The following is a 25,129-nucleotide window of genomic DNA, read 5'->3' as shown; positions in this document are numbered from 1 at the left end:
TTTAAAAATTGAAAATGGGCGTGGCGCCGCCCACTTATGGACCAAGAAGCATATCTCAGGAGCTACTAGACCGATTTCAATGAAATTCGGTATATAATGTTTTCTTAACACCCTGATGACATGTACGAAATATGGCTGAAATCGGTTCACAACCACGCCTTCTTCCAATATAAAGCTATTTTGAATTCCATCTGATGCCTTCTTTGTATAATACGAGTATAAACATTAGGAACCAATGATGATAGCGGAATAAAACTTTACACAAATACGGTATTTGAAAAATATGTAAATGACGGATAATGAAATCTCGATTATCACTTTACCATGCGAGAGTATAAAATGTTCGGTGACACCCGAACTTAGCCCTTCCTTACTTGTTTTTCATTACACTTTTACTAACTGCTTACTCAACTATTGATTTAGATAATTGTTATCAATATGCAAGTTAGTAAAGCACCTGTGATATGACAGAGCATTAATTTTGAACTTTTTATTTTACTTTTATATTATTCCGGTTTTTTTATACCCTGAACAGGGTATATTAAGTTTGTCACGAAGTTTATAACACCCAGAAGGAATCGTCGGAGACTCTATAAAGTATATATATAAATGATCAGTATGTCGAGCTGAGTCGATTTAGCCATGTCCGTCAGTCTGTCTGTATATATACGAACTAGTCCCTCAGGTTTTAATATATCGTTTTAAAATTTTGCAAACGTCATTTGCTTTTCAAGGAGCTGCTCATTTGTCGGAACGGCCGCTATCGGGCCACTATAACATATAGCTGCCATACAAACTGAACGATCGGAATCAAATGCTTGTATGGCAAACTTTCACATTTGACAAGATATATTCACCAAATTTGGTTTATATTATTTTCTAAGCTAACAATGTAATCTCCGAAGAAATTGTTCAGATCGGTTAACTATAGCATATAGCTGTCATACAAACTGAAAGATCGGAATCAAATGCTTGTATGGAAAACTTTCACATTTGACAAGATATATTAACGAAATTTGGTATATGCTCAGATCGGTTAACTATAGCATATAGCTGCCATACAAACTGAACGATCGGAATAAAGTTTTTGTGTGGACAACTTTCATATTTGACAAGATATATTCACGAAATTTGGTATGTATTATTTTCTAAAGCAACAATGTAATCTCCGAAGAAATTGATTAGATCGGTTAACTAAAGCATATAGCTTCCATACAAACTGAACACATAGTTACTAACAGAAGTGCACCTGTGAAGGGTATTTAGCTTCGGTGCAACCGAAGTTAACGTTTTTTGTTGTGTTTATTAAATAATATTATAAAACTGAGATGTACATTGGCACTAGAAAACACCATTTAATTATATTTCAAAATTATAATTAAATTCCCCAGATAAATTATATTTCAAAAACACGTATTTTACTAAGTTGGTAGAACAGTCCTTAATTACTAAATATGAGGGCGATCTGTCAACCAGTTTGTTTACAGCATCTGCTTAAGTTGGTACATCTCAGTAGTGCGTTGCGATTTCTACAATGGATCAAAATTTACAAAGAATTTACTTAAGGCTTACAGTAATTCAGTTTTATCAAAAACACAACCATAAAATTGGTGCAAAGTCTTCAAAGCCGATCAAGAGATAATTGAAGACATTCCTCGTTATTGACCACTTTCGACCTCTTCAACTGATGAAAATATTCAAAAAGTGAAGGATATGATAATCGTCAAGCAAGTGTTAGAGAAATCGCAAGTGAGCTCGACATCTCTCGCCAGTTCGTTCGAATGATTTTGGCGAATAGTTTGGATATAAAACGCGTTCTTGCTCGACCCGTCTCAATACAGGTGAATATTTTTCACAAAGAGTACCATAAAAAGATATCTTTGGACATGCTTGATCGTGCGAATTCCGATTCGATATTCATGAAGAGCACTTTAGCTGCCTATGAGACATGGGTTTATAAGTTTGACATCCAAACAAATAAACAATCATCGGAATGGAGAGAAAAATCGAGCCGAAACCAAAAAAACCTCACCAAATCCGCTCAAAAATCAAGGTCATGGTTATTGTTTTTTTCGATATTCGTGGTTTGGTGCACCATGAATTTGTTCCATAGGGACAGACGGTCAATAAGAAGCTCTATTTAGTTGTATTGAGGCGTTTACGTGAGAACATCCGTTCGCCGGAATTGTGAAATACATATCAGTTCATGGGTTTTACATTATGATAATGCACCATCGTATCGAGCCATGATTGTGACCGAGTTTAAATCCAAAAACGCAATGAATACCAGAGATCAACCACGGTATTCGCCTGATTTTGCTCCGTGTGGTTTCGAATCAAGCCGAAATACTCGAACGAGTTATAGAAAATTGGACTCAATGGATGGACCAAGAATACGTAGCCGCGGCCTACATTTGAAAGAGATAATCTTCAAAGAATGTTCTTTCGAATGATAATAAATATTCCGCATTAAGTTTGTAAAAAAAATATTGCCAGTAAAATTTACTATGATCAACTTTTTATCAAATACTTTCTTTTTTTTTCTTTTTCGAAAAAAAATCTTAAGAAGTCCCTTAAAAATTTATGGAAATTATTATTTTCAAAAAACCTTTTTTTTATAAAAATTAATAAAGAGTCTATTTCAATTTGTATAAAATATTTTTTCAATTCCATATTAGATAAGAAACATATGCTCCCAAACATTAGTTGCCTTTAAAAATATTTTCCACACCCAAAACTATAAAACCTATTGTTTTAGTATAAAACAAATTCCACATTCAACACATTATTGGCACAAATTCGCCAAAACGAGTACATCAAGTAATCACTTTTGCTTCCAATAACCCAAATTTCCTCCACACCTTTTGCAAATCACTTTGTTGCCACTTTGTCGCCGGTCGATGGCGCGTTTGTACAGACACTTGAAGGGAAATATGGGCAAACAACTAAAAAAAAATAAAAATAATAAAATATTTCTCAGAACTTTTTCACTAAATCTAACACCACACACATTACCAGTAGAGCAAGCGATCATAACTAATGGTGTCCATGTGCAATCGCTGTTCACAGTCGGGGCAGTACATTTGCCGCAGACAGCTCAAATCTGTGGGCGAACGATAAGCGTTGGGCACAAATTCAATGCTGCCACCAAAAATACTATGCAGCACATTTGTGGCACCTTTGTGCGCACCCCCTTGAGAGTCTGTAAGCGATAGACCCTGCTTGTTGGGTATGGTGCTGCTAGTAACTGTACTACGATCCTTAAAGTGGAATAAGCTCATATTGTTGTTATAACTGGAACCCTTCTCGAGGAGTTTTGAGTTAGTTGTATTCAAATTGATTTCGACGAGGTCCTTGTTTTCGGACATAATGCACAGTGATTTTTAAATAAAAAAAGTTTATTAACTGCAGTAAAATGTGGACTTGTTATTGGCAGCTTTCGAATGTAACTGATCTGCATAAATATTTAACGGCACAGCTAAACTTGTTTGAAAGCATTGAGCTTTTAGTAGAAAGCTACAAACATTGTAGGTCCAGCGAGATGACATACGGCGCCACTCAGTTTTAGCGGATAGTGAGTGGAATTTGATTGGAGTTTGAGTAGAGTGAAATCAAATGCAGTTAGGTTGCATAGAAAGAGTATATTCGTCCACTAATGAAAGTTTTAATTATTACTCTCGTGCTCTTGAAAAAGTTTCTGAGTCGCATTTGTCATTGATATCAGTTGCTTACTGCTAAGGTTATTCCTCTTGAAAGCAGGAATTATACAAATTGAAAAAATTTGATTACTGTGATTAGATTAATTTAGTTGTCTCGTCTTCGCGGAAATCGATGTGAAAATAATTACAGTGAAATCTCCCATAAGCAGGACCAACCTATATGTACGGTTAATAGAGTTGTCTACTTAATAGATTGCCCTTACCAAACATCAAAAAATGTTGGGCTCGACCAATGCCCACGGTTAATGGAGACGTTCGCTGATCAGACCCTTCGTTTAACACAGCTTTCGCTGAATTTCTCTTTGAAGCCTAATCTATTTCCCTATAATCTTAACCGAAACTTGGTTTGCGGGCTCCTCAGAACCTAATATAAAGATTTTCGCTTTTCTGGGTGACTTTATGCTGCATATATCTGCCAATATTAGAAAATTCTGAATGAAAGCTACAAAACGCAGTCTCTTTGTGCTAAAATAAATAAAATTGGGCGAAAATTAGACCTACCCCCATATAACTAATATCAGGACTTTCAAACTTCCGGCCGACTTTACTCCATATGATTGATGATCGTATGTGAGTTACTTTATGAAACCGCGGGAACATTTTTTTAAGTATGTGGCCTGATGACAGTTAATGGATAAAATCGGATCGATACTACTCAAACTCCCATATACTATGTATAATGATTTTCGTTTTTCTAACAAACCTTATGCTGAATATATCGGTCAGTGTATAAGTTTTATATAGTATACGTACACATATATAAAATATTCACATGCCATATTTAATAAATTTGTACATTTTATTGATGACATAAATAAGTATATTCAAATGTGTACGTAAATCTGCACATAAAACTTAATAATGTATTATTTAAAAATTGTACACGACTTGCAGCGGAGCTCTTAATTGTTGTAGCAATTTTCATGCAATTTAATTGGTTTATGCTTTTTTGTTTAAATACATTATTCGAGCTTACGTACATAATATACAACTTTATATCTCAGGCTTTCTTTGAACATTTGAAAGTCATTATTAAGGGGTTACAGGGGTTTTCTGGGGAAAAAAGCCTTTTTTCAACAATTTTTTTCTCATACTCGTATAAAAAATTAAATATTTTATTAGAATTTTTCATTCTTACAAACTATTATTAAGAAAAAAACTCTGAAATTAAAAAAAAAATATTTTTTAAACTTGGCCATTGCGACGCTATTTACGGTGGCACCTTGGAAAAAAGATGCGCTCGCGTTGGCAGAATAACTCTTTACAAGATGATCTAAAGTGAAAAAATACGTGTTTTATTTACAACTTTAACTTAGAACTTGGACGAAGGTAAAAGAAACTGAAAGTTGGATTTTTGGCAAACATTTCTACAAAAAAAATGAAAATTTCAGTGAAAATGTCAAATAGTTGTAATCGAAAAAAATCCTTCGTCCAAATCTTTAAGAATTGTATCTCACAGACCTGTGTAAAATATCAAGAAGATCGGTTAAGTAGTTCTCTAGAAATCTTGCTTACTTCAGAAACACAGTTTTGAGAAAATAGCGTTTAAAGACGGCGCACCTAGCCCAGCTATCCTCGAGCGCACAAGTTCTCAAGGCTGTATCTCCGAAACTATTACTAAGATCAACTTCAAAATTTAGGACAATATTTTGGAAGTGTTGTAGAATTTAAAAAGATGATAAAAAAATTATGTTTTGAAACCCGTAAACCTATGTAAGCTCATAAGGGATTCTGGATAATATTGTTATTAAAAGTCTAAGAAATATTATTTTCTAATTCATAAATTCGCTAATACTATATATCAAACCTTCCTTAATTTTTCTGATATTTATTTTGCACCGATCGAAGATATCGAAATTCTCGACTAACCTTCTTGGACAGAAATTACGATGTCTTGAAGACATCGTACTAATGGGGAGTTTCACAATATTTAAAATTCGTTATGTGGACTTTTAACGCAAAATTGTCGTATCCAACAAGTCACGACATGTTATGATGGGATTCTTTTACATTGTCCTGCTTAACGATCAAAGATATTTGCAATCAAAAAAATCAATCAATTCCTCCCGTTTCGACAAATATTATTCGTTAGTCTTTTTAAGTTTTTCTTTAATAACTCACATTGTCTTAACAGATACCTTTATAAACCCAACAAATGAAATTTCGACAACTTGGTACCAAATACTGACGAAAGCGGTTGAACCTTCGCCCATCCCCTATATTTCGTCCAACCACATAATTTCGAAAAAAAAAGTTATAAATTTAGATGGATCCAATTCGCTATATTTATAAAGGAAGATCCACGTTGAGGTACTTTTTTAAATAGCCTTTTTCTGACAAATTACGCGTTAGTCGTGTCAAACTGTTATGATATTTTTGTTCAGTATTGTTTGGCGTTTGAAAAATGAAGCAGGCGTTCGCAGCAACTCGAACTATGTGTGGAACGACTTGGCAAATTTTACGTCCAGATCTTAAATTGAAAGCGTACAAAATACAGCTTGTGAAGAACTTGAAAAGTTCCAAGAAGATCCACCGTTTTCGAGCCAAATTTTGTTCAGCAATGAGGCCCACTTCTGGCTCAATGGGTATGGACCTAGTGAAATTCAAGAGCTGCCATTCCATCCCGGAAAAACAACGATCCATATTTCTTTAAAAATAATAACCGAAATAAATGAAATACTAAAAAACATTCTTTCGAATGATAATAAACATTTCTCATTAAATTTGAAGTTTTTTCTTTAAAAATGTAAGGAATGGATCACCCTTAATTCACATAACTGTACACCTCTCCTAATTTTCAATAATTTTGTTTTGGTTTTTACTTTTTTCGAACAAAAATGTAAATTCGAAATTGTTTGTAAAAGTGGAAATGAAATTGATAAAGAGTTTTAAAATTCAAATAGTTGTATTTTTATTTACAATCGGGAAGTCCAAACAAAAATTAAAATCTAATGTGTGGTTAATTGAAACTGTGTAAAAGTGTTTAAATTCAAAATTACTGGTTTCATCTTACAATAACACAAGAAAAAGAATATCAATACAATGTCTGAGCTCGGTCCAACTCCGAAGAGAATGAGATGTCCCAGCTGTGGCGCCACCATAGTGACCGATATAGTGCCAACGCCAAACACGAAAACACATATCATCGCGCTTATACTCTGCTTTTGTTGGTTAGTAATAACGCGAGTTTTTCATTAATGAACCGCTACTTACCCTCATTTACATTTATGTTTAGGTATGCAGTGAATAATTTTTGCATGGCACTAAATATTGTTTCTTACCAGAGTTTATAGAAGCTTTCAGAAAGCTCAGTATTTGTTAAAAGTTTACTATCTGGTTAAGCACTTTAAATACGTGCTAAAGCTTTTTTGGAAAGCTCTTCAACTGACTTACAGTGGGACAACTCTGAACTAACTGCTTATAAAAGTTTTCTTGGCGCAAAGTTTGTAGCAACGTCTGAAAATGTTCTTTGTAACTCGGAGTTGGTCTTTTCGACAGCTTTTACTTAATTTATACCCAGTTCGGTTTGCCATTTAATACCAAACAGACTTATTCTGGAACAAATGGTGCAATTTTATTACCAACATAATGTTCGCCCCGCCAACGCGCGCATTAATTCGAACTGTGTCCAACCACTTCATGGAAGATTTTTGGTTTGCGGGCTTTCCAAATACAACTCATGAAATAATTGAAGCCGAACGACTATCAAGCGTTTCCACCCTTCGGTAAATAGGCCCCAAGCGATGGCTACCGATCCCTATTTTCACAAGAAAAACTCGTGCAGCGATGAAACGTACTTTAAGTTGAATGCCCTTATATTCTCAAAAAGCCAATTTTTGTATGCTCTTTGAGAAGAGGGAAACATTGGCTTTCTTCAAAAGCTGCACATAATGTTACAATAAATGGGGAACGCTATAGAGCCATGACTAACGACTTTTTCGTATCTGGTACCTGGCGAATGACATGGGTGAAGTTTTACTTCGAGGCCTGCCCCCACTGGAAAAAGTGTAACAGTGTGATATCTCACTATCTTGGTGACAAATCGACTGGGCCAAAACGTGAAATTATCTGCTCACCGAATTGTTTTCTCAATTAGGCTACTGATGGATGCGATGTGTGAGAAGAAGCGCCGTCTTGTTGAAACCAAATGTCGGCGATATCACGAGCTTCAATTTCAGGCATCAGATAGTCGGTTATCATAGCGCGATAACGGTTGCCATTGTCGGTTACGTTCACACCGGCATCATATTTGAAGAAATATGGATCGATGATTCCACCGGCCTTTTTCTGGTTCAAAAACGTCGGATCTTCTTGGAACTTTTCAACAGGCAACAGCACAAGCTGTATTTTGTACGCTTTCAATTTAAGATCTCGCTCCATTCCGAATTGCTGCGAATAACCCCGAATCGACTCACTACTGTCTTCGTGTCAAATTTCAGCTACGGCTGCTTTATTTTCTTCACAGCGTGCTGGACGTTAACTATTCGGACGTTGACCATAAGTCGAGCGTAGCGCGAAATACATTCTTTACGAAACGTGAATTTTCGTAATAAAGTTAAACGATGATAGATAACATGATAGCTTGACACGTGATCTGCCAAAAAAAAAAAAAAGTATTGAAAAAAGGAAGGTTAGAGACAGATAATTCGAGATAATTAACTTCTATAATAACCGAGCATTTTCAAAATTATTCCTAAAACTATGAGAAGTTCTGAAAAAACCTCTCACCAAAATAAAAGAGCGAAAATCAGTAAAAAATTGGTTTGAAAACAGCCATATATGTATATATGTATATTTGTAGTGTAGAATGTTAGATATCAAAAAAAATATTAGATATATGCACACAAGAATGATCTATCGATATGTTATCAGTTTGTGACATGAAGTATTAAAAATAGGTCTTAAATACTCGTACAATACCAAACTTACTTAAAAAAAAAAAATAAAAAAGGAAAACAAATAAATGACTTCAAGCAACAAGTAAAAGAAACAATCAGTGATAAGAAATGTCAAAAGATAATTTAAAACAAAATGCAACAACAACAACAACAGCAGAAACCACGCTCAACTACGAGGCACCAAGAACACCACCAATGGCACCATCACCAGCTTTTGAAGTAACACCCTCAATATTAGCGATATCGGCCATAAGAACCCCACAAATGCTTCCACCAGCCTATGCACCCTCTTACACCTACCGCCACCCCTTGAATATACATATTGTCGGTGGCATACAAGCGCCATCGGTAGGGCCAAGCGCTCAAGAGCTCACCTGTCCGCGTTGCCTGCAGCATGTTCGGACGCTGGTCGTATACGAACCAACACATGGCCGACTTTGTATGAGCATTTGCGCGTTGCTATGCATGTGAGTTTACCGTTACTTACGATTATATAAACATTGGACCTCGATACATTTGTTTAGTGAGTATTTAAGGGATTTTGGAGCTAAATTCTTAGCGGAGCGCGCATAATTAATTGAGACCGACTTATCGTATGTTTTTGTCAGACTGTGAGTAGCACTGAATTTGTTTTGTAGTATAATTATTATTTTTGCATAACTCTCACAGTGATAGGTTAATCGCCCGCGGCTCTACTATCTAACGGGTTTTATTCATGCATTTACCTTAAAGTACAGTATTATGTACTTTGGAAGCTAGTCTAGAAATATTTTTTGAAAAGTCCAGTTATTAATCAAACTAATGAAAGGAGGAAGTTCCTGGCTCTGGTTTTTGATTATCTATCTAATATGTTGATACATAGACCAATAGATCATACAAGACATCCCACAAAAGTTTTTCCATTTCAAATCGCAGCTCCATGACTTTGAAAAAATAATACCAACCGAGACTAAATTTTCAATTTCGGGCCACAAAAAGTCGTTATGTTGCCTATCTGTTTAACTGTGAGTCCTTTTCATTGGCCGAAGTGTCGTTTCATGCAGCATTCTCAAAGACAAGCAGATCAATGGATCAATGAAGCGCCTGATATGACGCGATCTGTGCTATGATTCAAACAAAAGAGCAATAACAAGGCATATTAGATTACATTAAAAGTTGAGAAACGCACTGCTACCTATTATGTTCTATTTTGGCCTCTCTCTCTTCTTATTGCGATTGCGGAACCATGGAGTAGTATGTATGCAGATGATCTCCATTTGGAGAGCAACCTGTTGCTTGAACTTTGGTTAAGAGACTAAAGTTGTGGAATGAATTTAAACTTGGAAACGTAAGCAACCCTTGTGTAAGAAACGCTAGCCAACCCATGAGGAGCCTGGAGCCTCAAAAGAGATGAATCTGAAAATGAATGAGATGAAAAATAGTCAACTGGATGGGGTAAAAGACCCCACTTTTCATAAAGTTTCAGGAGTGTTCAAGATAAAGATTTTGCAGAAGATTTAGGGTTATTTGCGCATTGGCAACGGCGAATACCGCAGTCGATGGAATGATGAGCTGTACGAGATATATGATGACATTGACATAGATCAGCGAATTAAGAGACAGCGGCTACGTTGGCTGTCCAGTATTCTATTCAGTATCCGCCTGTGAAAGCAAATGAAGAGAAAGACCTCCACTCCGTTCGAGAGATCAGGTGGAATAAGACCTGGTTGAACTTGATATCTCGAATTGGCGCCAAATAGCAAAAAGAAGAAACGACTGGCGGGCTGTTGTTAACTCGGCTATAACCGCGTAAGCGATGTCTGCGCGAATAAAGAAGAAGAAGAACATTTTGCCCAGAAAGCTTCTTCTGATCTTTTATATAATAGTTCTTGGTTCGTGTAAATTTGCATCATGAATGGTGCAAGATATACTTATATATATCTGCTTTATTTCTTATAACTTTATAACTTCCGTAATAAAATTACAATCGGTACAAAATGCTGCATCGAAATTCAAGGGCACTAAAACTGGGTCGGTAAGCTCGCCAAATACCATATTCTAACTTGTACATGCTCCTATATATAGTTGCTACTAAGAATACATGCTAGTGGTTTGCTTGTAAAATGTTACATATAAAGTAAGCTTACAGCTATCTAGGGGAAAATAAATATTTTTTAATTTTGTCCCGAATGTCGGCAGAGACCACAAATTCCAACGAACTTCTAAACTGAATCAGTGAACGTTATCAAGTAGTTAAATATGATATTTTTATTGTTTTAGATGTTTGTAAGTAAGTGAACTAACTACTTAAGATATTAAATATAATGCTTGATTCAATATATTGCCTATATTGAATTCAAAAGCTGTTCGCTAAGTCAGGGAAAAAACATTTTAAAACTAATTCACGGAGCTTAATTGACTTCAGTATATAAAAAATTATATGAGGAAATTGTAGGAAATCCAATTTATTATGGTTATAAGGATTCAATGCAGATCGCAGTCATAAGAACAGTCGTAGAAAATTTTGTCAGCAGCGGCTCTGGTACAAGGTAGCTTTCTAGCGTCCACGCTATCAACAATGAGTCTCAATAAAGTTCCGGTAACCTACAATTTTGAGGAAGCTTTTCATAATTAACTTCTATTCTACTTCATCTAATTTGAATAACCACTGCGAACTCCGTCGAAGATATGGCTATAATCACTTCGGAGAGCAAATTCGAGCCAACTCGCCATAAGCCTGATCATGCATAAATGCTTTTTTTGAAGTCCGACATTATATTATATTTTATACTAAAATATTAAAATTTTTAGTTTTAGTATATAGTTTTAGTAGTATGCATAGTTCTAAATTTTCTGTCCATGAGCAACAGGTGTACATATAATTAATGTGAAGAATTGAGTCGATTTAGCCATGCCCGTCTTTTGGTCGGCCTGTCTGTCTATACATACGCCAACTAGTTCCTCAGCTTTTGAGATATCAATCTGAAGCATTTGAACACATTTTTTTCCTTTTCTCTCCAAGAAGATGCTCATTTGTCAGCCGCCGATATCGGACCCCTATATCATAAGGTGGCCATACAATTGACCGATGAAACCCAAATCCTTGTATGGAGAAAATTTGGCATAGATTATCACTTAAAACATCGATATAATCTATGAAGAAAGTGTTGAGATCGGACAACTTAAACCTACTTGTATAACTGCCATACAACTGACCCAGCAACAAAACATTTTATGAAAAATTATTTTATTTCTTTAAATACGTGTATCTCTATAATATTTCCAAGGCAATGCTGCAATATTCGAACAAATTGTTCAAATCGATCCTATAAAAATCAAGGTCTTCTATGGAAACCTTTATATTTGCAAAGAGTATTTTTTTTAGGTTTTGTCAGGAACTGAGCACCGAGTTTTTTGAAGTTCTGTTTTGCTTACTTTATTAGTGTTTAGAAAGTGTAATCCATTTCGAGGCTCCCTACTATTTTAACGAAAACTAAAAAAATTTTAAAGTTAATTTGGAATGTGTATTATCATTCGAAAGAACATTCCTTGACTGGTCAGATAGACCATCTAGCTGTTGAGTCCAATTCTGATGACTCATTCGAGCAGGTCACTGCTAACTGGCGAACTTCACACGTGATGTTTTGCTCCAAGGCCTGAATCGAGCGGGGTGGTTCACATAGACTTTAGACTATACATATCACCAGAGCAAAAAGTCTAATGGTGTGAAATGACACGATCTTGGCTCCCAATCAACCGACCGAAAACGTGAAATTATCTGTTCACCGAAGTCAGCATTGTTTGATGCGAAGTGTCAAAAGTGGCGCCGTCTTGCAACCACACCACAAACCACATCAAACCTTTTTTTTCTGGATGAAATTGGAAATTGTATAGTCATTGAATGCCTTCAGGTTTCTCCCCTTTCCAAAATGCGGCAATTTTGTTGGCTTACACACCCATTGAGCTAGAAATGAGCCTCATCACTGAACAAAATTTGGCCCGAAAACGTCGGATCTTTTCAAGAGCCCATGAAGCGAAGCGATGTCGTTTTCAATTTAAGATCCTGACGCAAAATGTTACCGCGCCGAATTGACTCTCCATGGTATTCGTGTACATTCTCAGCTTCATGCTGGACGTGGTCTATTCGGTTGAATATTATCCAATAATGAATGCTGGGTCTCAAGATTATGGCTATAGAAAAAAGTAACTCTACTTGGATCACCCGTTACTAAGTACAGAACTCCGCTTTAAACTAGAAAATTCATTCTGGATGAAATCTAAATGACTCGTCTTTTTATAAATTGTGTGCTATCCGGCTACGAGATGATTCAAAATTCCGTATTCATACATCTTCTTGTAACTATAAGTTAGGTGCAGGAAAAAGCGACATTTTCGGGGTTCCGCAATACGTAATTATCATTTTCAGTAGAAGCCACTTAGCACGTCTCCACAATATTTTCGCTAATAGACAATCCAGAAATTTATGCTGAATTCGCCTGAGTATTTAGAATTGCTGTTAAGGTTTTTAGTAGTGAAATTACTCAAAGCTTAAAAGCTTCAAAGCCAAATGAAGCTACGAAAATAAAATTATCAAGCGAGTAGGTCTAAAAAATGTAAACAGCAGCTACATAAGTATGTACACATTTACCATATACGCAACATCTACATACATATGTACATATTTACTCCTAAGTATATAGAAAGGCCTTATCGAACTTAACTATTAGTAGCGCAAGAGACAGTCGTCACTGACTACACACTAATTATAAAGTACGAGTAAATATAGATAAAATATAATATACTTATACATAAGTATGTATATACATATATTGTTTGTGGTGCTAGTATTGCCAGTTGTACAAAAGACATATGTATGTGTATATATGTACATATGTATGTATCTGCTTCGAGGTGCACCACAATAAGGTGTAAATTTATTTCAGTTCAGTTTAGTTAAAGTCTGCCAACGAATATAATCGAAACGATCGCGGTGGCGGCAACGCTCTCCTATCACATTTTTATTTAATTTTATCAATTGCACACATACAGAAAAGCGCTCGCAGAAAGTGTTTCAGTGCTTCTAACGGATTTGCCGAATTTTTAATAAAAACTTGCTTTCCTTCTTCGACTTTTCTTCGAGCTATTTCGAGTGTTTTCGTGTTCTTTCATATTTGTTTATTGCAAATTGCGAAAATGTCCTACAACAACAACAGTCAACCACCACCATACAGCGCACCACCTCCAGGCTTCACGCCGGCCTCGTACTATCAGCCGCCGCCACAACAGATGCCACCACCACAACAAACCTCAACGGTGATTATTACCACAAACGGTCCACCGATTATACCACTTGGTGAGGACCCAACGAGAATACAATGTCCTTCGTGTCATGCTGATGTGCTGACTACCGTTAATTATCAACCGAACAGCTGCACGCACATTTGGGCTTTGGTCTTGTGCCTCTTCATGTATGTAAACAACAAAACCAAAAGCAAAATTACAAAACTATTTATTTACATTTAAGTGCGAATTAATTGTTTTTCTATTTGTGTGTGTGTGTGCGTGATAATTTTTGTTGAAAAACGAATTACGCTGAAAATGTGCGAAGAAATATTTCACAGCTGTTTTCTCAAAGAATTAAGAAAGGCGGGGAAGAGTCCCCGTTGAAATTCTTAAAATAGCTCCAAACACTGAGCACAGTCTGTTCTCTGATAAGAGAAACAAACAAAACACTCAAACCGATTTTTAATCTGAATTTAACAAGTAAGGAAGGGCTAAGTTCGGGTGTCACCGAACATTTTATACTCTCGCATGATAATGTGATAATAATTTACATTTTTTTTTTTTGCTGTAAAATTAATTAGATTAGATCAATTTGTGTACTTTGAGTATTGAATTGTATTTTCATTTCCTGAAGTATATATTATACAGAGAAGGCATCAGATGGAATTCAAAATAGCGTTATATTGGAAGAAGCGTGGTTGTTAACCGATTACATGTCATCAGGGTGTTATAAATATCATGTACCGAATTTCATTGAAATCGGCTGAGTAGTTCCCGAGATATGGTTTTTGGTCCATAAGTGGGCGGCGCCACGCCTGGGTGCAGCTTCCTTCTGCCACTTCTTCTGTAAAATTTAGTGTTTCTGACGTTTTTTGTTAGTCGGTTAACGCACTTTTAGTGATTTTCAACATAACTTTTGTATGGGAGGTGGGCGTGGTTATTATCCGATTTCTTCCATTTTTAAACTGTATATGGAAATGCCTGAAGGAAACGACTCTATAAAATTTGATTGACATAGCTATAGTAGTTTCCAAGATATGTACAAAAAAGTTAGTAGGGGGCGGGGCCACGCCCACTTTTCCAAAAAAATTACGTCCAAATATGCCCCTCCCTAATGCGATCCTTTGTGCCAAATTTCATTTTAATATCTTTATTTATGGCTTAGTTATGACACTTTATAGGTTTTCGGTTTCCGCCATTTTGTGGGCGTGGCAGTGTGCTGATTTTGCCCATCTTCGAACTTAACCTTCTTATGGAGCCAAGAAATACGTGTACCAAGTTTCATCATGATATCTCAATTTTTACTCAAGTTACAGCTTGCACGGACGGACGGACGGACAGACGGACGGACAGACGGACGGACGGACAGACAAACATTCGGATTTCAACTCTACTCGTCACCCTGATCACTTTGGTATATATAACCCTACATCTGACTCTTTTAGTTTTAGGACTTACAAACAACCGTTATGTGAACAAAACTATAATACTCTCCTTAGCAACTTTGTTGCGAGAGTATAAAAACAGATGTATACGAGTATGTACATGTACATACATACATTGTACATATCATGTGACCATGTGTAAAAAACCGCATATAGAACAAAAAACTTTTTTTTTGTTTTGCAAATTATTAAAGCCGAAAAAAAATTTACATAAAAAGTATGAAAAGAAAAAAGTTGTATTTTCAAAAATACCAAATACGTTGCGGTACTACCGGTCCGGCGTGCAGCGACTGAAGTAAAAAAAAAAACTACATACTTATCTTCTTGAAGAGAAAACAAAATTTGAAATCCTATTTAGAATTTCAATTATGGCTAATTTTATAGCATTAAACCAGTAAATTTTGAAAACATCTTGAAATATATATGCGTGTGCGTTACAGTTATCTACGATATCAAAATTAAGCTTAACCTATCGTTTAGATAGCAGCTTCCTTAAAAGATCAGATCTCTCGGATTTTCGAGAAATCGATTTTTTTTTAACGGTCGCCACAGCCTTTCTTGGGACGCTTTAACTCCAATCTTTAAACGCTTTTTTCTCAGAATGGTGTTTTTCAAAACGGTTTCCACTCTCAAAAGAAGAGTCTTGAAGATATCTAGCTCAAATATGAAGAGGACATTTTTAACGTCATTCGCTATCGCGCTATGAAAGCTTTTATTTTTTTTAAATCTTCCTATTTTTTTCTACGAATAACTGTCGAAAAAAGGGCCAAATTCAATACTTTTTATTCAAACCGCAACAAAACAAAAAAAACTTCCATAGCGCGATAGCAACTTTCCTACAGATTAAAATAATCTTTTGGAAATTTTTGTTTTAGACCCAAATTGCTGCCGCAATCGTGGACATTGTATAAGACCTTTTTTTTACCAAATTTCAACAATTTATTTAACTATTATACACCCAATAATGTGTTTATTTACAAAACAAAATAAGTAAGGAAGGGCTAAGTTCGGGTGTCACCGAACATTTTATACTCTCACATGATAAAGTGATAATCGAGATTTCATTATCAGTCATTTACATATTTTTCAAATACCGTATTTGTGTAAAGTTTTATTCCGCTATCATCATTGGTTCCTAATGTATATATTATACAGAGAAGGCATCAGATGGAATTCAAAATAGCGTTATATTGGAAGAAGGCGTGGTTGTAAACCGATTTCACCCATATTTCGTACATGTCATCAGGGTGTTAAGAAAATATTATGTACCGAATTTCATTGAAATCGGTGGAGTAGTTCCTGAGATATGGTTTTTGGTCCATAAGTGGGCGACGCCACGTCCATTTTCTTCTTCCTTCTGCCATTTCTTCCGTAAAATTTAGTGTTTCTGACGTTTTTTGTTAGTCGGTTAACGCACTTTTAGTGATTTTCAACATAACCTTTGTATGGGAGGTGGGCGTGGTTATTATCCGATTTCTTCCATTTTTGAACTGTATATGGAAATGCCTGAAGGAAACGACTCTGTAGAGTTTGATTGACATAGCCGTAGTATTTTCCGAGATATGTACAAAAAACTTAGTAGGGGGCGGGGCCACGCCCACTTTCCCAAAGAAATTACGTCTAAATATGCCCCTCCCTAATGCGATCCTTTGTGCCAAATTTCACTTTAATATCTTTATTTATGGCTTAGTTATGACACTTTATTAGTTTTCGGTTTCCGCCATTTTGTGGACGTGGCACTTGGCCGATTTTGCCCATCTTCGAACTTAACCTTCTTATGGAACCAAGGAATACGTGTACCAAGTTTCATCATGATATCTCAATTTTTACTCAAGTTACAGCTTGCACGGACAGACGGACGGACAGACGGACGGACGGACAGACAGACATCCGGATTTCGACTCTACTCGTCACCCTGATCACTTTGGTATATATAACCCTATATCTGACTCTTTTAGTTTTAGGACTTACAAACAACCGTTATGTGTACAAAACTATAATACTCACCTTAGCAACTTTGTTGCGAGAGTATAAAAATCAGATCGACTAGTTAACAACACTATAAAAAAATCGCGAAAATCAGTGGTTTTTCGGAGGGTCACAATTAGACGATCCCCTAAGGCAATAAGTCAGTCTAGAGTATGTAAACAACATAGAGCACTTTGACAACTTAATGTGGGAATATTGAAAAAAATCAAATATCTGGCAAATAAAGGGATTCGAACAAGGATAAGCCGAAATTATCTCCCCTTTCAATTGCATTTCTAAAATGCTAAAAGGGTGGGTCAAAGTTAGCAGAGAAAGTTGGAAGGGAGCTAAATGGGTTTCCTTGAGTGAAAAACACACTTTTTTCAAAAGTTTTTTTCTCATTAAATAATGAAATATTTTATTACAATTTGTTACAAACATACACTATTAAAAAAGAAATTCTAAAAATTTTGGAAAAAAATATTTTAAACTCGGCCATTGCGACGCCATTTCCGGCGAAACCTCGAAAAAATATGCACCCGAATTGGCGGGATAACTCTTTACAGAATCATCTAAAGTGAAAAAATACCTGATTTAGTTAAAACCTTAACTTCGAATTTGGCCAAAGGAAAAAAAACCGAAGGACCTGTTGGTCACCAACTTCAAAAACGTAGTTTCGAGAAAACGCCTTTAAAGACGGCGCACTTAGCCTCGCTAGCCTCGAGCGCACAAGTTCTCAAGGCTGTATCTCCGAAACTGTTACGCGGATAACTTGAAAAATTATTTAAAATAATATTCTAGAGTTGTTGTAGAATTTAATAAGACAATAAAAATAATCGATTTTTTGAAAATCGTAAACACATGTAACCCCTTAATGTGGCAGTATATTTACTTAAGTTGGCAAATCGTTTGCTCGAAGTTAGTCAAGGAATGCCTAACCTCCAATTATTAGTCGCTAGCAAGTGTTGTGTGTTTTTTATTGGTACAAATCAACTGATGATCAATACGTCAATAAAATAAAGGAATCGGAACGAATATCGGGACGATTAGTGAAAAACATGTTGAAAGATCATTTGGGTCTAAAAAGCGCGAAGCTATTCGTAAAAAGAGGTCGGGATTATGGGCCAACACCTCTTGGTTTTTGCACCGTCGCATACTGCATTGATTCTTCGTGAGCTTTTCGCCAAATTTTCAACCAATGTGGTGCCGCAACCACCGTATTTGCCTGATTTAGCTGAGTATGACTTCTGGATGTTCAGCAAACTCAAACGCTAGCCCAGGGGAAACCGTTTTGAGTTCATTGAAGATATTAAACTTGTTTTGAGGATTGGAAAAAACATTGGCGCAAGTGTATTGTGGCCAAAGGAGATTAGTTGGAGGGGGGCGACATATATTTTGAAGAATAAATTACGAATTCTAAAATTATGAGCAAAGTCTTACTAATTTTTGCTCGCAGTAGTATGTTTTTTCATAAACTTTTTTTAATTATCGGAAACGAGAGTTATTAGAAACATTGCCACACTCACAGAAAAGTGGTTATATTATATTAGTAGAACAAATTTGCGTTTTATTTCTAAGAAACGGGAAACAACAACTAATAAATTATATAACGAAAAAAAGCGAATCTAGGCAATAAACATCCCAGTTTCCATCCAATAAAATCTTTAAGAATTAACACTGGAAAAAAATTATTTGCTAAATGTTCACGAAAAATACGTTTTTGGACGAAGACAATCCTGCAAATTTGCTTTCCTTAAATTTTTCGTCTGGAAATTTGGTGAATGAAGACAACATGTAAAACGAATTTTACATACATGATATCTTCAAAATATTTTTTATCAATTATATTTCTTAATTTCTTTCAATGCCTACAGCATTCTGGTCTCGCCGACATTTTTGTACTTTTAGCTCCTTCTTACTTTTTGTATTAAATAGAATATTAAGCGGAGCAAATTTTATCAGAGTTTCGCTTTTAGAATTTTACCAAAAAATCAAAAAAATTAATAATGCAAATGTAATAGGTATATTATGTATGTATATAATTAACAGGTATTGTTCATCAAACTGGTTTAAATACGCATCGCTGCACTTTATAGCAAAAACTCGATCTTTTATCGTTGATTTATAAAAAATGCGCTACTGCGCTGACCGCGAATAGTTGCTGCTTGAAACTCTTTTTATGCATTAACTGTTTAATGGAATGTATTGCGCGTTTGCCTTAAAATATAATGCGGTTTCATTACTCAATATTCTAATTTAATATTGGAATTTGACTACAGATTTTTTTAGGGAGATAACTAACAAATCTTGACAGCTAATAGCTGAAAGCTGACAACTGACAAATATAGATTGAAAAAAATCATGATCATTTTGCATTAATTTCAATTGAAAAAAACCCCGGCCTACCATAGTAAAACACAAACTCCTTTTTTTTTTCAGTCAGCGTCTAGCACTCAAAGCAGGGATAATGGGATGCCCAACTTATTCCAGCGTGAGAGCGCCTCAAAATAAGCGTTTTTTATAACATTTTCCATTGTGGCCACATCGAACAAAATAAGAATTTTTGGGCATTTAAATTAAAACGCGCAACGTTTATTACGATTGCAAATTATTATATATTGGACTTTTAATATATGGCGAAACCACTTAAATCCTTTTTTATGATTTTATGATATATTAAAACAACTGACTTTCGATCTTTCAATACTTAATAAGGTGAATTAAGCCTGTTAGTTGTCAATTAATGAATGTTTTTAATCATTTGTAATAGAAAATGATTTCTATTATGCATCAAATTACAAAACGTTTCATGAAATATATTTAAATTTCGCATTTTCTTTGATTTTCATTGTTTTAAATTTTTAATAGCGATCTTGAACAGCGGCAACAAATTCCTCCGTTTGCATATTTTTTTGGTAAGATTTCAATCTGGCCATCGCTCGTTTCCAATTGCTAAACGTCAAAACCTCCCCAATCCAGTCAACTGTCAAAGTTTAGGTGGTTTTGACGTTTAGCAATTGTTCTCTCACTTCCAGTGAGAGAGGAGTTGGGCATCCCATTATTCCTGACTCAAAGTATTTGGTCGTGTTAAGTTCGCTATTATAGCGATTTCAGTGCGGTCTCAGTTCCGTTATTCTCTTTTGCCTCTATTCGTTGATTAGTGTAAAGCTTTGCTTCATATTTATCATTCACTGAATATTTTTTATTCAGGCTTGGTGAGTTTGTTCAAATTGTGAAATGCCCCTAGGGGCAAGTGATAGTAGGGTGAATCGTTTTGCACTACTTGCAAACGATTACCCACGCAAAAAGAAAAAACTTTCTAATGGTTCGCCTATTAATATTTTCCCCGAACTACCAAACGTCGTTGTGGCAGACCCAAAATTTCTTATTCTAGCATGTGATGATGTTAATAAAAAAATTTCAGACTTCTCATGTTTTGCGGTGCACAAAGCCATACAAATTATCAGCAAAGATGTTATTTCCATATCTGAGCTTAGAGACGGGAACCTTCTGCTTCTAGTAAAAGATATAAAAATTGCCCACAAATTTCTGGCTACTACGCAACTACATGGTGTATGCTCTGTCAAATTTTCATTTCATGCCTTGCTGAACACAACAAAGGGAACAATATATGCTCCTTACCTCAATAAAGTAAGTGATGAGAAAGTTATAAAAGAATTAAGCAGCCAAGGCGTTACTTCAATACATAAATTCAACAAAGTAGTTGACGGTAAGGCAACTCCCAGTGGGGTTGTTCTCCTGTCCTTCGACTCATACAAACTCCCCAGCAAAATAGATATTTCGTGGCATTCCGTAAAGGTTAGGGAGTACATTCCCAACCCTATGAGGTGCAGATCGTGCCAATTGCTAGGGCACACCGCAAACTGGTGCAAAAATAGTCCGACATGTTTAACATGCTCCTTTCCTCCCCATCACCCAAACGACTGCACTCGAGTTAAGTGTGCCAATTGTTCTGAGCCACATCCGTCATCCTCAAGTGAGTGTAAAAGGTTTAAGCAAGCTAAAGAAATTTTAACTATAAAAACCAGAAATAAATGCTCGATGAAGGAAGCCAAAAATATATATCTAAAGCAAGTCACATTACCCCCAGTTAACCCCATAATTTCCTACGCCACTGTGCTTTCGTCTCCAGCAAACGCACGTGCTAATACTACTGCACCAAGTACCGGTTCCTCACAAACGGTAATTAATGAGAACAAGGAGAATTCTAGCACCAATTCATCAACTATCATTCATAAATCACCTTCAAATCCAAAAGTCTCCAGCGACCAAACACAAATTTTCTCAAGCAATAGTCTTACTAATCAACAGCCCAATAATCAAAATAACTCTCTTCAAAATTCTACTCAAATCACAGCTAACTACCAAAAAACTCTCCACTCTGATTGAATCTTGCACGCACTCACCTTTTTCCTTTTCGTACTTCAAATTTAGGTATATGTATGTATAGATGGGTAAACGGGTATATTTAATACAGTTTTTGCGAGTTGATGTGTATATACAAACTTGTGTATTTAATGCGGTTTTGTGTAATATACGAGTATAAAGTATCGGTAAAAATGTAATATAAAAATTATTAAAAGGTAAGTAGAAGTCGCTACTGAGATCCAAAACGAAGTGAAGTTGCTGATCTCCTTTTGGTTTCTTTTTTCTCCTTTTGTGTGTGGAATCAGCTGGTGTGATGTGGGTGGTTGGTGTGTAGTGGAATGTGGATTGTAAGCTGTGATGATTGGTGAGGTGAGTATGGTGACGGTGCGTGTCAGTGTTGTGAAGTTGAGTTGCTTCGCGCGTCGGCTGGCAGTACGGCCGCGAGGGGCATGATGACGTTCGACGTCGGGTCCGGTGCTGCGGTGGAACATCGTGTGATGGTGACCCATACACACCTGGCACTGATACCCGGTGGTGCACTCGCGCGTTAGATGAGTAGGCGCCAGACAATTCAAACAATGGCCGTGGGCCTGGGCGACCTGCTGGCGTTGCTGAGGTGTCATCCCCTTGAAGATGCCACAGTGTGGCAACCGATGTCGTCGTCGACACAGCACGCATTGACGCTGTGGCTACGCTGGAGCTATTGCTTGCGGCTCACTGCGTGGAGCCGATGGAGCCTCTCGGGGAGGTGCGGCAGCGATGGTTGTGCGCGGCGCTGCTACTGGGGTAGCTCTAGGGCGCGGAACCGTGACGGCGGAACGCACAGTGGGCGTAGGCGCAATTGGCATCTCGGCGTCCATATTAATCTGTTAAGAAAATAGTATGGTTAATTATTATATACATATATTTGTGTATATGTATAATCATATGGGCGCTGGTACCACGTGATGTGGCACGAATGAGTCGTCATGTGGATCGACCCGTTTGTTTTTTTTTTGGTTTTGGTGGGTATTTATTTATAGTGGGTGAGTTCATTATTATATTTTTTTGTGGATTTCTTTGTTTTTTAGTTGCGGTTACGTTGCGATTTTATCTGCGGTTGGCAAAAAGCATAATTTAACGAGCGGTCTGGTTAGCGTTCCCGATTGTGTACGGAGATTGACTACGCGAATATGACCGTCGGAGCCGTAGTAGAGCTTCTCTATGCGGCCAAGCCGCCATTCGGTAGGGGGGAGACAATCGTCATTGATTAAGACACAATCTCCAAGCTTAGGCGCATTTTCTGTGATTTTCCATCGGTACCTTCTGTGGAGGTCCTTTAAATAATCATCTTTCCATCGGCGACTGAAGTCATGATGGAGAATTTTTATTCTTACCCAACGATTTAATAAGGAAAGCGACTCCACGCCTGGCTCAGGTGTGGCCAGAATGGGCGCTCCTTTAAGAAAATGCCCTGGGGTGAGGGCAGTAAAGTCTGAGGGATCTTGCGAGAGTGCAGCGAGAGGCCGTGAATTAAGAACGGCTTCAATTCTAATTAAGAGGGTCGTGAATTCTTCGTAATTAAATTTATGGTTGCCAGCTATCTTTTTAAAATGAGATTTGAAGCTTTTTACGGCAGATTCCCATAAGCCACCCATATGTGGAGCGCTTGGGGGGATAAACTGCCAATTGATACCTTGGGGAGCATATTTTTGTACAATGTCCGGTGAGACTTGTTTCATGAAATCCACAAATTGTTTTTCTGTGGTTCTTTGGGCTCCGATAAATGTTTTACCATCATCGCTCATGACTTTTGATGGAAAGCCTCGTCGTCCGACAAAACGAGCAAAAGCCGCCAGAAAAGCCTCCGTCGTCAGATTCGTACATAGCTCAAGGTGTACTGCTTTTGTCGTGAAACAGACAAAAACAGCCACATAGCCTTTCATGAGGGTAGGAGACCTTAGCATGGATGCCTTTATCATAAAAGGCCCAGCAAAATCTACACCTGTAGTGGTGAAAGGCAGAGCAAAATTGCAGCGTTCAGGTGGATATGCATAGTGCAGATTTTGCACATGAAAATGCACTTTTTTATTTGGGGCTTAAGTCGGGGTATATACAACTCTTGGCGAACCATGTGTTGCATGAGGCGATGTTCGGCATGGAGCATTAATATGTGGATAACCTATAAGGTGTCATAACTAAGCCATAAATAAAGATATTAAAGTGAAATTTGGCACAAACGATCGCATTAGGGAGGGCCATATTCGGACGCAATTTTTTTGGAAAAGTGGGCGTGGCCCCGCCCTACTAAGCTTTGTACATATCTGGAAAACTACTATAGCTATGTCAATGACTCTACAGAGTCGTTTCTTCCAGGTATTTCCATATACAGTTCAAAAATGGAAGAAATCGGATAATAACCACGCCCACATCCCATACAAAGGTCATGTTGAAAATCGCTAAAAGTGCGTTAACCGACTAACAAAAAACGTCAGAAACACTAAATTTTACGGAAGAAATTGCAGAGGGAAGCTGCACCCAGGCTTTTTAAAATTGAAAATGGGCGTGGCGTCGCCCACTTATGGACCAAAAACCATATCCCGGGAACTACTCTATCGATTTCAATGAATTTCGGTATATAATATTTTGTTAACACCCTGATGACACATGCAATGAGTTATGGGTGAAATCGGTTAACAACCCCCTTTTTTTCCCCCAAAATAACGCCCATTTTTTAACCCCTCTGAATTTTTTATATTAAAAGAGTATAAACATTTGCCAAAAGATGATAAGGGGGTAAAAATTTTCAAAAAAACGGTATTTTAAAAAAATGAAATTTTTTGGGGGAAAGAAACCGATTATCAATTCTTTTACAAAAACAAAACCTTTGGGAACACCCGGGAATTGGCCCCCTTTTCCCAATTGTTTATCAATAAGGGTTTGATTTTCTTAGTAATTTTTTTCGCGGGGGAAGTAGGGGGTTTGATTTATGCGAAAGGGGCGACCTTGCTTGTAAAAATCTTTGGGCTAATTTATCGCAATGGGGAAAGGGGGCTTTCCCCGGTTTTAAACCCCTTCCCGAAACTTTAGCATATAGGGGAACCCCCGAACTCGGGGAAAAGATAAAATCGTTCGGGGATCAGTGTCGTCCAGGGTTTTCGATTGGGGCGATTTTTTTTTGACTTTGGGGCAAAGGGGACAGCAGAGGGTTTTAGGGGAAGAATCCCAAAACTTGAACCCCGGGGAACCCCCAGAGGGGGGGGGGAAGATGCAGAGGTTTTAAATTTTTTTAAACCGAGGAAAGGGCAGCGTTCCAACGCCGGGTTTATCCTACTTGGTCAATATTTCAGATGTTCGGTTAGAAATATGTTTTCCACGATAAAAGGGGGTTTTTTTAACCCCGGCCAGAACTTTTCTGGAACGGGCCCAATAAAATAACCCCTATTTCAATTTAATGGGTCTGCACCCA

General features: G+C 36.8%; 2 protein-coding genes across 2 annotated transcripts in view; one reads left to right on the top strand and one right to left on the bottom strand.

Annotated features, from left to right (window-relative positions):
• Window positions 1-2,824: 2,824 nt before the first annotated feature.
• On the bottom strand, window positions 2,825-3,368 carry LOC126754644 (uncharacterized). Its single transcript, XM_050466766.1, has 2 exons — window positions 3,016-3,368; window positions 2,825-2,945 (listed from the first exon to the last, which is right to left on the bottom strand). The coding sequence occupies exons 1-2, from the start codon at window positions 3,366-3,368 to the stop codon at window positions 2,825-2,827; spliced, it is 474 nt and encodes a 157-aa protein (XP_050322723.1).
• A 10,173-nt stretch (window positions 3,369-13,541) lies between these two features.
• Window positions 13,542-25,129, top strand: part of LOC126754649 (lipopolysaccharide-induced tumor necrosis factor-alpha factor homolog) — a 32,096-nt gene continuing 20,508 nt past the window's right edge. The window contains exon 1 of the mRNA XM_050466772.1: window positions 13,542-14,064. Coding sequence (XP_050322729.1) covers window positions 13,790-14,064 — 275 coding nt within the window. The 5' untranslated portion in view covers window positions 13,542-13,789. The remainder of the gene's footprint in view (window positions 14,065-25,129) is intronic.

This window comes from Bactrocera neohumeralis, chromosome 4 (genome assembly GCF_024586455.1).
Source record: "Bactrocera neohumeralis isolate Rockhampton chromosome 4, APGP_CSIRO_Bneo_wtdbg2-racon-allhic-juicebox.fasta_v2, whole genome shotgun sequence".
In the NCBI taxonomy this organism is placed as follows: domain Eukaryota; kingdom Metazoa; phylum Arthropoda; class Insecta; order Diptera; family Tephritidae; genus Bactrocera; species Bactrocera neohumeralis.
This window is presented reverse-complemented; position numbering and strand designations above follow the sequence as displayed.

Coding starts and splice junctions, on each gene's coding strand:
- LOC126754644 (XM_050466766.1), bottom strand. CDS start 3,368: ATGTCCGAAAACAAGGACCTCGTCGAAATCAATTTGAATACAACTAAC. Junction 2,946..3,015: donor TATGATCGCTTGCTCTACTG/GTAATGTGTGTG, acceptor ATTTTTTTTTAG/TTGTTTGCCCATATTTCCCT.